The following is a 14487-nucleotide window of genomic DNA, read 5'->3' on the forward strand; positions in this document are numbered from 1 at the left end:
GCATAATACTTGTATAGTGATAGGGATAGGAAAACGTTGAGAAGCTTTTGAATTAATATTTGAAAGACAATTCCTTTGTTTATTGTAAAGCTAGTAACTGGTAGTGGTTTTTCACACACAGCCAGACTGAATTCTGAATCGGCTCTTTTTATCAAACGACTCAGACCAGCAGAATAAATCAAGATGGCGAACATGGACGCATTAGCCAAAACAATAGCGAAGGATTACATGTAAGTAACACAATCGGGTACTTTATATTATTATTATATTGGTGTTTAGATATTTAAATATAACTTGCATTTATTGAAAATGAAGAGCTCTCCGTACAACTGGCTTGACATGCAGTTTTCGGCCAATATCTGTTAACACTTCTATCAGTATGGTCGACGTAAACCAGCGGTGTGTTTATATATACTTTAAAGTTTAAACCAACAACAATGAAACATAAGTCTCGAATACTTTGTAAATGCAGTCATTTATCTTCATACACTAGGCTATATTTTTTGTGATTGTTGGAAAGTAGATTAACAGTATTAATTATTATCATGTTAGTTACTATTCTCTACTCTTTTCCAGGGATGGTATGGAGAGCTCTGACAGTGTAGATGAAAATGAACATGTATCCGGTGAAGATGGAGCTAGAAAAGCAAATAACATGGACATTGCTAAGGTGGAAAGACACAAGAGAAGAAAACACAAACATCGAAGCAAACATAGAAAGCATAAATACCCCTCACCAGATGAGAAGGACCACAAGCACAAGTACAAACACAAACATAAGCGGAAACACAGAGACTCAATCCATGTTGATAAAGTCTATGAAGGTGCAATCATCTCTCCAAAGCGATCCAGGCTTGACGACCTTGCTGCTCTGGAGGATTTGGAGAAACGGAGGGCCATGATTCAAGCAGAGCTTGATAATGAGTTAATGGAAGGGGCTGTGCAATCAGGTATGGGACTGATATTACAGGGTTATAACTCAAATTCAGAGGAGGATGGCGAGATCCAGGAAGCTGTGCAAAATGGCGAGCAACAGAGACAAGATCTCAATGAGCATATAATGGCTAAGAGACATGCGGAAAGGTCTCAACAGGATTGCGTAGATGTCGAAAAAGATGAAGATTCCTGGCTGGAAGGCAGAAGTGCATCAGACGAGATGTCAGTCTGGGCCCATAAATCAGAAATTAGACTTAGTAAGACTGGGTTAGATGTTAATAATGAGAGGCCTAGTGGTGCCAGCCAGATGAGGGAGCGGAGACGATCCCGAAGCATTGAGAGATCTAAAGATGGTGGTCAGAGGTCCAAATCTCCTGTGAAGTCCAAGGAATTGCCGTCAAGCAACCAAAAATCAGCTCCACGACCCGAAGAGCAAATTGTAGAGCACAGATCCTCAGCGAGAAGAAGCAAATCTAGATCTAAAGAAAGAAACGCCAACTTGCTAGAAGCTGACAGGGAGAGAGACAAGAAACTAGAGAAGGCGCCCTCAAAAGAAGCCTCATCTGGAAAAGAGAATCGATCTCCTAGCAGAAAACAAGGTCCAGAACAGCACAGCCCGCCTTCGCGTCCCAGGGGCCTCCGCTCACCTGAACGCTTCCCTGTTGTGCAGAACACAGACAGGGCATCCAGACAGGACAGGTCTTCATGCTACAATAGATCCCCTCCAAGGAGAGGGCGATCTCGGTCAGTTGAGAGGAGACGGAGAGAAGAAGAGCGCCAGAGACTCCCCAATGACAGGTTATTTTTCTATCTAGCTCTGTTCATTTAAATCTTTGAGAGAAACGATTTTCCCATTGCTCTAACTTTTCAAGCTGGTTAGAGTTTCATCAAATGTTTTTTGTAATCACGTCCGTACATTCTGTCTATTGATCAGTGTTGTTTTTGTTAACTAAAACTAAATGTAAAACAATTTGTTAATTGAAAAAATCAGCAATAAAATAAAACTAAATATTAGATAAAAATTGTTGTTGAAGTATTGATGACTAAAACTGAAATGAAAATACATTAAAGCAAAACGAAAGAGAAAAGAAAAACACATAAAATTGCTAACACTTAAATTAAAATGAGGAATATATATATATATATATATATATATATATATATATATATATATATATATATATATATATATATATATACAAAAGCTAATTAAAATATTAATAAATATTAAAACCTTTAATAAATTATATATACATTAATTTATGAAACGCATTATTATTACTAGTATTATTTAAATGAGTGTCTCTTACCCAAAATTCTACTTTTTTTTTCTTCTTCATTTTGTTTAACTCTCATTCATACTTTTTTTGTTATACTCACAGGATGCGATCTCGTGATGAGGGAGGGGGCCGTCGAGAAGAGAGCCCCTGTCTGAGCTCGAGACGAAGGTTAAACCACTCGCCTCTCAGACGAAGGTCCCGTTCTCCCAGAAGAAGAAGCAGCAGGTCTCCTTTCAGACACAGGTGACTGGTGTTCTGTAGCTTTATAACTGTACAACACTGCAATTCCTCATTTAGACGGCTCAACTTTTTAAGAGGCTTCAAAATTTCAGTGAGCTAAACATAAAATAATAAAAAAAGAATTGCTAAATCTTTCATTCATTCTTTATTTAACCAGGTTAAAAACTCATTGAGATTAAAATGTCTCTGAGTGACCTGACCAAGAAGGCAGCTACATTAACATTAAACATACAAATACACAGACAGAAAAACACAATCAGGGATCACAACAACAATTTACCAAAGGAGAAAAACATAATCTGTTAAAAGTAACTTAAACTTGTTTAGTGATGGAAGCATTAGGGCTGTAACGATATGCGATATGAAATCGAAATCGCAATACGTAGGTCCACGAACCTGTATCGGGATGTGAGGAGGCAGAATCGCGACACACCCCTTCCAACTCCCAGAAATATCCTTCCTGTCCAGGTCCAACTTTTAAGTCAGCAGTATGGCAACATTTCAGCTACCCGGTGGAGAACAAGGATGGCAATCGTGTAGTTGACAAGACCCACACAATTTGCCGTAAGTGTTTCAAGAAGCTTCCCCAACCGGCTGGCAACGTGGTGTGAGCGTGGCGTTTCTGTTGCGTGTCATCTGCGGGGCGGCTGCGTGGCGTTTTCTCTTTCTTTGCACACCAGAAGCGTGTCTGACGCGGCGCTTCTGTTGGTATTGATGTACAGGAGGCCCTATACTTCATGTTAAATATATATTGCCTATTGGTACCGCAAAGAAAATGTCGGCAGTAGCCTATTGACCATACAGATATATGGTATTGACGGCAAAATAGGCTACAGAATACTGTACAGAATAAAACTGTTTTGTCCCCCCATATCGAGGTTTGTATAGTACCGTGGGTCAAAAATCGTGATACGAACCGAATCGTGGGTTTGGTGTATCGTTACAGCCCTAGGAGGCATAGTTGCTTTAAAATCTTTTGTAAATCATTCCAAGCAGAAGAAGCATTATATATAAAGCCTCTTTTTCCTAGCTCTATTCCTATATCGTTCCCATAAGAAGTGGTAAACTCATTTGGTTTTCTTGAATGAGGAGCATTAATGTAATTTTAATGAGAAAAGACCTCATTGAGCACTTAATCTTATCATAAAAAAAATAAAAAAATCTAACTCTTCCTCCTCTAGTTTTTTCTCTTTTCCCTCCCTTTTCTGGTTTTTGCTACTCTGAGTAATATCCAAATCTTTGTATTAAGGGCACTTTTTGCGTTTCGTCATGACAGATCTCTTCCTGCACTCCTCAGTTGTAAGTCGCTTTGGATAAAAGCGTCTGCTAAATGCATAAATGTAAATGAGAAGGAGTCACAGTGGCGGTCACGTGTGCCACAGAATGTGTAAATAAGATGATCTAGTCCCAAACAGCTGTGTTTCTTTCTGTCCTGCCCATCTTAATCCGTCGCATTAAAACGGCATTAATACTGTGTGGATTTAGGGAGCGTGACAGGATGGAGCGCAGACAGCAGGTGCGTTTGGGGTCACAGGAAAGGCGAAGGAGAAGGAGCAGGGAAAGGGAGGACATGTTTAAGGGCAGCCTGTCTGAAGGAATGAAGGCCGAACAGGAGGACTCAGATGATGAAGTGTAAGTATTAAGGAAAATTATGTTTTGCTTTAAATATGTTGATAATCTTTAGTTTAAAATATGAATACTACAATCTGTGTGTAGGATGGAGGATTATGACGTTGATGAAGAAGATGAGGAGGCTTTGATAGAGCAGAGGAGACTTCAGCGCTTGGCCATCATGCAGGTCAGAATAATTTAAAATTATTAAATAATACATAAATAATTTCTGCTGTGGATTTGGGGTTGTAAGATGAAAGAAATTAATAGCTTTATTTAGCAAAAATGCATTAAATTGATAAAGTGATAGTAAATAAATGTTATAATGGTACAAAAGATTTTAAATAAATGTTGTTCTTTTGAACTTTATCAAATAATCATGAATGTTTTAAACCAAAATATTAAGAAGCACAACTGTTTTCAACGTTTATAATAAGAAATGTTTCTTGAGCAGCAAAATTAGACATTGGAATGATTTCTGAAGGATCATGTGACACTGAAGTCTAGAGGAATGGCTGCTAAAAATCTAGCTTTGCTATCACAGGGATGCATTACATTTTAAAATATATTAAAATAGAAAACAGTTATTTTAAATTAATATATTTCACAATAATGCTGTTTTTACTGTTTTTAATTAAATGCAGCTTTAGTGAGCATGAGATTTTCTTTAAAAACAAAAGTAAAATATCTTAGCAATCCCAAACTTTTAAACACTAGAGTATATAATGTGATTTATATTTGTAATATTTCCTGTACAGAAATATAAGCCAGTGAATGAGGACAGTAACACATCAGGACTCTCCGATCACGGCAGTCCTCAGAGTAGCAGTCGCAGCCGATCGCCGTCACCCGATGACATCCTTGAGCGTGTGGCTGCTGATGTCAAAGCCTACGAGCAAGAAAACCTGGACACTTTTGAGGATAATGTGAAGGCCAAACATAGTCTTGTCTCTCAAGAAAAAACGGGTATGTCATCTGCAAAATAACCTTTAATTAAACATGTACTTTCCACTATAAAATGTTTTACACATAAAGAAAACGATGTACACTCACGTGAGATAATGACTTAAAGGGATAGTTCACCCAAAAAATGAAAATTAGCCAATGATTTACTCACCTTCAAGTCATCCTAGGTGTATATGACCTTCTTTCAGACGAATACAATCAGAGTTGTATTAAAAAAGTCCTGGCTCTTCCAAGCTTTATAATGGGAGTGACTGTTGGGTCATTTTTGACACCATAAAAGTGCATCTATCCATCATAAAAGTGCATCTATCCATCATTTAACTGCTCCACTTGGCTCCGGGGGTTAATAAAGGCCTTCTGAAGCAAAGTGCTGCGTTTGTGTAAGAAAAATATCCATATTTAAAACTTTATAAACTAGCTTCTGGTGGTCAGCGGTGTGCTAATTCCCTGCCATTATAAAGCTTTGGAAGAGCCAGGACATTTTTTAATATAACTCTGATTGTATTCATCTGAAAGAAGTATTATCATATACACCTAGAATGACTTGAGGGTGAGTAAATCATTGGGTAATTTTACTTTTTGGGTGAACTATCCAGTTAAATCAGTTGTCTAGTCCATTATTTTCTTTGTAAACAAAAAACAATGCCTCAGTTTGAAAAAGAACATCGAGTCAAAGATTCACATCCATACTACTACTTTTATGGTAACCCTCCTATTTTTGACATTTCTGTGACAGCACTGGTAACCGAAAACATTTGCTTGATGCTACATCCATGCCAATAGATGTCAGTATAAAGTCGGAAGTCTTAATGAAGACGGGAAAAGAGTCGTTGAAATATGAGACATGAAACATTTACTCTGGTGTAATGCAAGGTGGTCTGATGCGTTATCAGCAAGTCTACGTTCCTTTCATTGCTTTATTGTTCTTTTTCTTTAGGTGCTAATCTGAAAAAGCCACCAGCCCCTGATATGTTCACAGAGTCAGATGACATGTTCACTGCTTATTTTGACGTGAGTAGACAAGTTCCTGCTTTCCATTGTATAGGTCAGTGGCCCCAGAATTTGATTGAATTTGTCCATGTAAGGGGATCTCTACAGGTAGAGTTGCATAGTCCTGTTCAAGCTGTTGTTTCTATACTGGAAACTTTGTTCAAAGCTTTTTTTTTTTTCCCCAAGTGGGTAATCTGACTCTGGTGCTAACTGGATCTCAAGGCCCCTCTGACTTTGAAATGGTCTCTTACAGTGTCAGTCACTCGTTTATGAATGAACGTTTTAATCAACTCTCTGAATTCAGTCGTGTTGACAATGCAAATCCACATCTAATCTCTCTCCACAGAGTGCCAGGTTACGAGCTGCAGGCATTGGAAAAGACTTTAAGGAGAACCCAAGTCTCAGAGATAACTGGACGGATGCAGAGGGCTATTACCGTGAGTTTGTTGTCTGTATACTCTGAATCTTTTCTATCAGACTGAAAAATGAAAAACATAATTGTCCTTTTAATTTATTCAGGTGTGAACATTGGTGAGGTGTTGGACAAACGGTACGGGGTGTATGGCTACACTGGACATGGCGTTTTTAGTAATGTGATCCGAGCCAGAGACTTAGCCCGAGCCAATCAGGAAGTGGCGGTGAAAATAATACGCAACAATGAGATGATGTAAGACACTTCCCTTAAAAGCTGAATGCTTAGCCTTTAAACATTTCTGTCTGGCACAGTTGTGTTTCTTAACTAACACCATACATTGCGATTTGATGTGTCTACAATGATGATGTTGGTGATTTTGACAAGAAATTAGATTTGGTGTTTATTTGATTGTCCCACAGGCAAAAGACGGGCCTCAAAGAGCTGGAGTTTCTGAAAAAACTGAATGATGCTGATGCAGATGATAAGTTCCACTGCTTGCGGCTATTTAGACACTTTTATCACAAGCAGCATCTGTGTCTGGTGTTCGAACCTCTCAGGTACATTTGTCAACAAGAGTCTATGCATGTCAATCTTTCAAGGCAGCTTGAGATCTTCTCTTAAAGCAACTTTCTTGTTTTCTTGCTTTAGCATGAACCTGCGGGAGGTGTTGAGGAAGTATGGCAAGGACGTTGGACTACACATCAAGGCTGTGCGCTCGTACAGCCAGCAGCTTTTCCTGGCCCTCAAACTCCTCAAACGCTGCAACATTCTGCATGCTGACATCAAACCCGACAACATTCTGGTGAGTCAAACTGAATATTGGACTCTAGATTTAATTTCTGTCTTATAACAGGGTATCTGCGGGTTCTTGAAAAGTATTAAAAGGTGATAAATCAATTTTGGGAAAATTAAGACCTTTTATAAAGTATTAAAAAGTCTTATCACGGCTTTATAAAGTCTTGAATTTTGAAAGTATTTTGTTCAAGCTTTGTCAAAAGAGTTTAATTCCACAAATTATTTATGAATATATTTATTTTCATCCCCATAAGTATTAAAAAACAACGGGGCGCTCAGTCTGAGATCGGCTCGGAGCGCGAGCGCCAGGGATGGAAATTAGCACCGCCACCAGCCAAATGCGGCTGATTTTGAGTTGTGGCGGGTAAACTCACTTCACCTACCGAGCCGTTTCACCTCTTTGTAAACTTTGTTCAATGCATGCGAGTGCTGCCATATGTGTGCATATGACCAGTCGTTTTCTCCGTCATCACTCGCGTGAAGACGCGCTGTGAGACTTGCGTGAGAAGTTTGCTTTGAAGTCTTGCGCTTAAACGGACAAACTCACACAAGAAGTACGTCAACGTGTCCATCTTGATGAGTATCCAAGCAGTCATAGTCTGAATATGCCTTAAGTGAACTGTATAGTATGCACAGTCGAGAAAGACGAGCATATCCCTGCATCAGGTCTTAAAGGCGCAGTAGCCTTTACTGCTACCTGAGTGATGTCCTTATATTTAGTTTGACATTAAACAATGCTCTTGATTGAATAGCTTTTGTTAATTTAATAAGGACTTATCTTTTATTTAAACAGTTAAATATGCAGTTATTTTACATTTGATTACTTTATTCAATTTCTGTACCTTTCTGCAGGTCAGTAGGCATGTGCATTATTATTTAATGTACACATGAGTGAGGTCAAGTTAAACATTTTAGTTTGAATTTTATTTTTCGGTTTTCTTCTTTTTTGGTTTCGGCCAAGAATTTTGATTTCGGTGCATCCCTACTGACAATGTTCTGCTCGGTATGTTATCAACACGCTTCAGAGATGCCAAAACGAATAGTTTCATTGTTGGGACTAAAAACCATAAAACTGGAAATCATCGTAGAGCTTGTAGTATTAATTTTCACATGCAGTTACACATTGTCAGTTAAAAACAAAAAAGTGGCTGGTAAAAACAGAGTGGTAGACTTTGAGTGGTAGAAGTTAATTTCCATCCCTGGCGAGCGCCGTCTACGGGTGACGTCATGTATTTTGCAAAATGCGCGGTTAGGTAATGTGTCGCCCTCCATACGTTGCGAAACAGATATGCAATATAAACGATTCAAAATTGGCCTACGATAGAGATTTTAAGTCTACATTCGACTACAAATGTTTATTAAAGGTTTGTTGTCGATTACAACTTGAAGTGCGATGAGGTCTTAATATTTTGAGACGGTCTTTAAAAAGTCTTAAAAAGGTTTTGAAATTAACTTCCTGCATATACCATGTATAAGATTAATTTATTTGACTCTCCCTGAAGGTGAACGAATCCAAGACCATCCTCAAGTTGTGCGACTTTGGCTCAGCATCTCATGTTGCTGACAATGACATAACACCGTATCTGGTCAGCCGTTTCTACAGGGCACCTGAGATCGGTATGTGTGCTGTGAATAAAAAAGCAGCTGTACCCAATTAAAACAAACTTACATTAAATAGGAATGTAACAATATATCGCAATACAGAAATGCATTGCGGATGTGACTTTGTGAGGGTAAAAAAATCTAGTTTTAGTGTCAGTACTACATTAAACTACTATATATAATATAATGTTGAATATAACGTTTAATATTGTAATGGGGAGATATTTGTGGGTCCTGATAATGCCAAATTACCAGTAAAAAGTGGCCTATTTTAAATAAATAGTCAGTGACTGCAAACATATTCCTCTAAAATAATTCTGTATTTCAACTTCAGAATCATGAATAGTTTTATTCTGGTGTCACCTTTGTCCTGTGCATTGGGTTACCGGCACCAAATTCAAGCCTATTCATTCTATGTAATACCAAATTTAACATTTTAAATCAACAGTATATTTTTTGTTAACCTTTTACCATATGTTTTGGAGTATGGCATTGTTGTATAGTGAGTTCAATATTGTGATATGTATCGAATCGTAACACAAGGGTATCGTTACACCCCTAAAATTAAACCATATTAGTGCATCAAAATTAAATAATTTGTGTTTTTCTTCCTCTTTTTGCAGTCATTGGAAAGTCATATGATTATGGGATCGATATGTGGTCTGTAGGCTGCACTCTCTATGAACTTTACACAGGAAAAATCCTTTTTCCTGGAAAGACCAATAACCACATGCTTAAACTTGCCATGGACCTGAAAGGAAAATTGCCTAATAAAGTAAGAATTAATTTATAGTATATATGATATTAGGAGTTAAAAGGAAAATTAGAATAAAATATACTTAAAACAGATCTTCTTTAATATTCACAGATGATCAGGAAGGGTATGTTCAAGGACCAGCACTTTGACCAAAACTTGAACTTTTTGTACACTGAGGTTGATAAAGTCACGGAGAGGGTAAGTGTTGTATATATTCCATTCACATTCATTTTGGTTTGTTTTTGAGCTAATAACTAGGGCTGCATGATTTTGGTTTTTAAAAAAAAATCGAATTGCATGTTTTTGCAAACCTTTTAAAGCTACAAGTTTGCTTGTATGTAGGGCTGCACAATTTGGCCTGAAATTAATTATATATCAATATGACTATATAATAATAATTATTATTATTATTATTATAGTTATGTTATTACTAAGTGAAATATTAAACAAAATATTACTATTGCCATTTCAAAGTAAAAAATAAACCACCGGTTTCAGACTAATTGAACTAAGGCCTAATCCTGGCTTAATCTAAGCCCTGTCTGTGAGACCTGGGGCCTATTGCACAAAACTAGGATAAGGCAGTAAGCTGGGATATCTTGGTGATCTTGCCATTTGTATGCAAAATTTAGTACACCGTTATCGTACCCTGAAGGCACACTCACACCAAGAAATATAACGATAAATAAAGATAATTGTAATATTAGCAGATAAATTGAGCCAGGATCACCAAGAGATCCCGGTTTAATCTCTTATCCTAGTTTTGTGGAATAGACCCCTGGCCATATAATAATAAAAATATGTTTTTATTTTCGGTGGAAAACCTCTGGGAGACCTTGAAGCCTCCCTTTTGTTGAGAACAGACCGTTTATAAGCACTTCTCATTTGAGGTTTGGAAAGATGGTTGGCACATGCTGTGCTCCCAACACATGCAGAGACGAGTTTGTGTGGAACCGGACCTTTCTGAGATCGAAAACATTGGATCTGTAAAGGAACAGTGCTGCGCCTCACTCTGAAAAACACACTGCACGCTTATTATTATTTAATCAAATTTGATAATCTCATTGAGCCATATTGTGAATTCAGTTTAATTCCAATTAATTATGCAGCCCTACTTACAACTATGAGCATTTTCTGTATAAATTACTTTAGGCTACTTTTTTTAATTTCCTTTGACTTTTCACATTCTTTTGTTTCTCTGCAGGAAAAGATTACAGTCATGAGCACCATTAACCCAACTAAGGACCTGTCGATTGACATGGTGGGTCGCCAGGCACTACCAGAGGACCAGCGAAAGAAGGTCTTTCAGCTCAAAGATCTGTTGGACCAGATCCTGATGCTGGACCCTGCCAAGCGGATCACCATCAACCAGGCATTACAGCATCCTTTCATCCAGGAAAGGATATGATCAGCAGCATACCTCAGAGACTCATGATGGTTTTGTATCTGCAGATATGACTCAGACAACAAAAGACATTTGCATATTTTATTGCCATGCTATTTTATTTTCTCTTCTGATTCGTAGTCATTTTCAGAGCAGGACACACTCAAGATTTACTTTGATCATTTCATTATTATTTTAGATGACCTACAGTGCACCCCATAAAATGTAAAGAGATTTCTTTTAAGATAATCTATACAAGGGGTCCCCAAACTCAGTCCTGAAGGGCCGCTGTCCTGCTGAGTTTAGCTCCAACCTCAATCAAACACACCTGAAACAGCTAATCAATGCCTTTATAGGACCTAGTAACTGGTTCGGGTGTGTTTGATTGGGGTTGGAGCTAAACTCTGCAGGACAGCGGCCCTCAAGGAACGAGTTTGGGAACCCCCTTATCTATACTGTTCAGATTGCATGCTTCATACACAGCTTCTTGTAGCAGCTAAAGCGATATTGCCAGATATATTTGATATTACGAGCAAGAATGTAAGAATATTCATCTTTGTGCCAAGTTCGCACACTGTATATTTTATGTAAAACTCTAGAATTTGATGTAAACCAAATATAACTCAACCACCAAGGACTGTTTAGAGTGTGACTTGAGTCAGGCCAGCATAAATGCTGTCTATATCCACCCTCCCTTAGGTGTGAGAGTGAGAACGCAACCTGGCGTGCAGGCCCTCGGCATGCCCCTTGCCCTAGGTGTGTTTCTGCTGAATCTGAGGTCTTGGGTCCTGCTTGACCTGGTCTGCAGGGAAAGCCTCCTCTGTAAAGGCAGGTTGTACACCTCTATTGGTACACTGAAGGTAAGCTAACCCTTCCAAAAACAAACGGCATCAACATTTTGCGTTCTTTTCAAGCCCAAAATAAAGCGTAAAGTGTCATCAAGCCCTTTTGGCTTCTCCTGCATTACAAAATGTAATTTGGAGAAATGGACACCAGTTAAAACCTTTTGTCTCCCTGTTGCTCTGTTCCAAAAGCCTAGTGAGGCATCGTAGATGTGCAATTTATTACCATTCAAATGTTTGGGGATGGATTTGTTTGTTTTTTTGCCATTTATTTGATCGAAATTACAGTTAAGACTGTAATATTGTAGAATATCACATCTTAAAATAAAAAGCAGTTGTGCTGCTTAATATTTTTGTAGAAACCGTGCTATATTATTGATGAATGTAAAGTTCAAAAGAACAGCATTTATTTGAAAAATAAATATTTTAGAGCATTATAAATGTCTTTATTAAGAAATCTACTAACCTCAAACCATTGAACGGTAGTATGTATTGCTTAATACAGAGAAGAATCATTTTATTAAAAATTAAACCGTGTAAAATAATTAAAGTGAACTATTTTACCCCAAATATGACCTAGGCTGCTGACTAAAGTAGACCGTGAGGTCGCTCACTAGGTTTTGGAACAGAGCTTCTGTTGTGGTGTTTCTCACAGAGACAAAACAGAATGAATGAAAAGACTGACAGTCGCTTTCTCAAATGGATGGCACCGTTTATGGTTGACATTGAGGGTAAGAGTGAATCCAAGTATTTGCAATGGACCAAGCACCTTCAGTGTACTGCCTCTGATAGACATACCTCACCTTTTTCAGAGTTGTCACACTTATGTGTCATAGCTTTTGTATAACCTATTGAGTGCTTTTCAATATGCATGAGAATATGTATGGTTTCCAATGCACTACTGTACAAACCCTCTGGTGTGTTTTTTCGCTATGTAGAAAATTTTAGATTTATTTTTCTGTGACTGTTCTCGTGTTTGTGACCATGTTGTCTTTTGATACAGGGGTTTTCCTGCTCTGATCTATGAATCTGCTTGTTACAAGCGGTAATTGCTTCTTTATTCATATCTCAATTCCTAAAAGATACAGCGGTCATAAAGTATAGCTCATGCTGGAAGAATTATCTGCCTGTTATCTTTTGCAAAGTCTGTCCTGCATGATAATGGAATAATTTAAATTTACTGTAAATTCACAAATATTTGTCATTATTAAACAACATAAAATAAAGATGTTTGGTGGTGCAAAAAACACAAATTTATACTTCCCACAAGTTGTCTGTCTTTCAAGTTAATCTTAACGCTGTAAGAACATAATTCAGCGTCTTAGGAACCTTATGGTGGACTGTGTTTCATCAACACTAACTGCTGTTTGTGCTATTTCTCCCATTGTTTCTTTGTGTTCGAGTATATTCTCTGGCCAATGGAGACACGTCTGTCCATCATCCTCCTGCCTGCCTCTACTTTCAAAGGGACGAGACCTCTTCAAGGCCCTTTATCCAGGTCATTCCTAAAGGCATGTTTAGATCCAACACAAAGCAAAGCTCTGATTAGAAATAAACAGTCAGTTCAGAGAGCTGCTGCTTTTGGGATTTATGTTCCTATCTCTTCTGTAGAATCACTAAATCTCTTTTACATTTAAAAAATCCATCTTTTTGTAACTTCAGCTGTAGATGTGTTCTACGGTGATGATTTTTCTGTCAAGGACCCCAAATTTGATAATAGGGCCCCCTTTCTACAATATAGAGGCAGCTATAGATTGTTATGTATGAAAACCCTTGCATTTTGCATGTGAAAGGAGATGTAATGTAAGAAGAAAAACTTGCTATACAGTCGTGTGAACAAGAAAGTACATTACATATCAGGACACAATAAAAAATCCTCTGGTCTTAAAGGGAAAGTTCACCCAAAAAATTTAAATTGTCATTTACTCACCCTCAAGTTGTTCTTAACCTGTATGAGTTTCTTTTCCATAGTATTTTTTTATGGCTTTTTATGGTCCTATGGCTGCAAAAACAAACCCAAATCACCTGACTGCTATTTATATATTTTCTGTGGCAGCAGTAAGGGTGTACTTAGTATGTCACACTTGGCTTGTCCATTTCGGCCTTGTTTTTGTTATATAAACCACGACACTGTGTAAAATGTTATGTTTTTGTTCATCTGAGGTTGTATTCAACTCATTTTGAGACCTGCCAAGGACCAGATTATGTATAACGTCCTTATACGTTAAATCGTAGATTTCAAAAAGGGTGTACTTTCTTTATAACATGACTGTATATACATACACAAAACAATACAATCATTTATACATATATGCTAAAAGTTAGGGCCTTAATGTAAACATCCTGCAGTAATTTCCACAAGTTAAGTCCAATTATAGCACTTGAATCACATTTTTACATATTTTTCTATACTTTCATCAATTCTATCTGCCAGCATTATTGGTCTCATCACAGAATAAAGCGTCCATATTCAGTTTCATAAAGACCTTGCATTCACTTTAGTCATCGGTGTGACCCACCGAGGTTTGTTCCTGGAACATTTGTTTTTTTATTCAGGACCTAAATGGACTAATTTAGTCATCTTGTGTGTCAGTTGATAATTGTGTATTTCCCCAGGATATTTTAACAACATGTGCTATGTGTAATGTCCCAAGATACTGCTATATTTA

General features: G+C 37.6%; 2 protein-coding genes across 2 annotated transcripts in view; one reads left to right on the forward strand and one right to left on the reverse strand.

Annotated features, from left to right (window-relative positions):
* The window catches only part of si:dkey-154p10.3 (PX domain-containing protein 1), a 450183-nt gene that overhangs the window by 17465 nt on the left and 418231 nt on the right, over nucleotides 1–14487 (reverse strand). The gene's annotated exons all lie outside the window — the stretch shown is intronic.
* prpf4ba (pre-mRNA processing factor 4Ba) lies at nucleotides 39–11294 on the forward strand. Its single transcript, XM_067453508.1, has 15 exons — nucleotides 39–230; nucleotides 577–1734; nucleotides 2319–2459; nucleotides 3942–4088; nucleotides 4173–4254; nucleotides 4826–5033; nucleotides 5971–6044; nucleotides 6370–6460; nucleotides 6543–6690; nucleotides 6858–6995; nucleotides 7087–7240; nucleotides 8736–8850; nucleotides 9459–9610; nucleotides 9704–9790; nucleotides 10797–11294. The coding sequence occupies exons 1-15, from the start codon at nucleotides 184–186 to the stop codon at nucleotides 10998–11000; spliced, it is 2946 nt and encodes a 981-aa protein (XP_067309609.1). The 5' UTR covers nucleotides 39–183; the 3' UTR covers nucleotides 11001–11294.

Source organism: Pseudorasbora parva, chromosome 9 (assembly GCF_024679245.1).
Source record: "Pseudorasbora parva isolate DD20220531a chromosome 9, ASM2467924v1, whole genome shotgun sequence".
Lineage (NCBI taxonomy): Eukaryota > Metazoa > Chordata > Actinopteri > Cypriniformes > Gobionidae > Pseudorasbora > Pseudorasbora parva.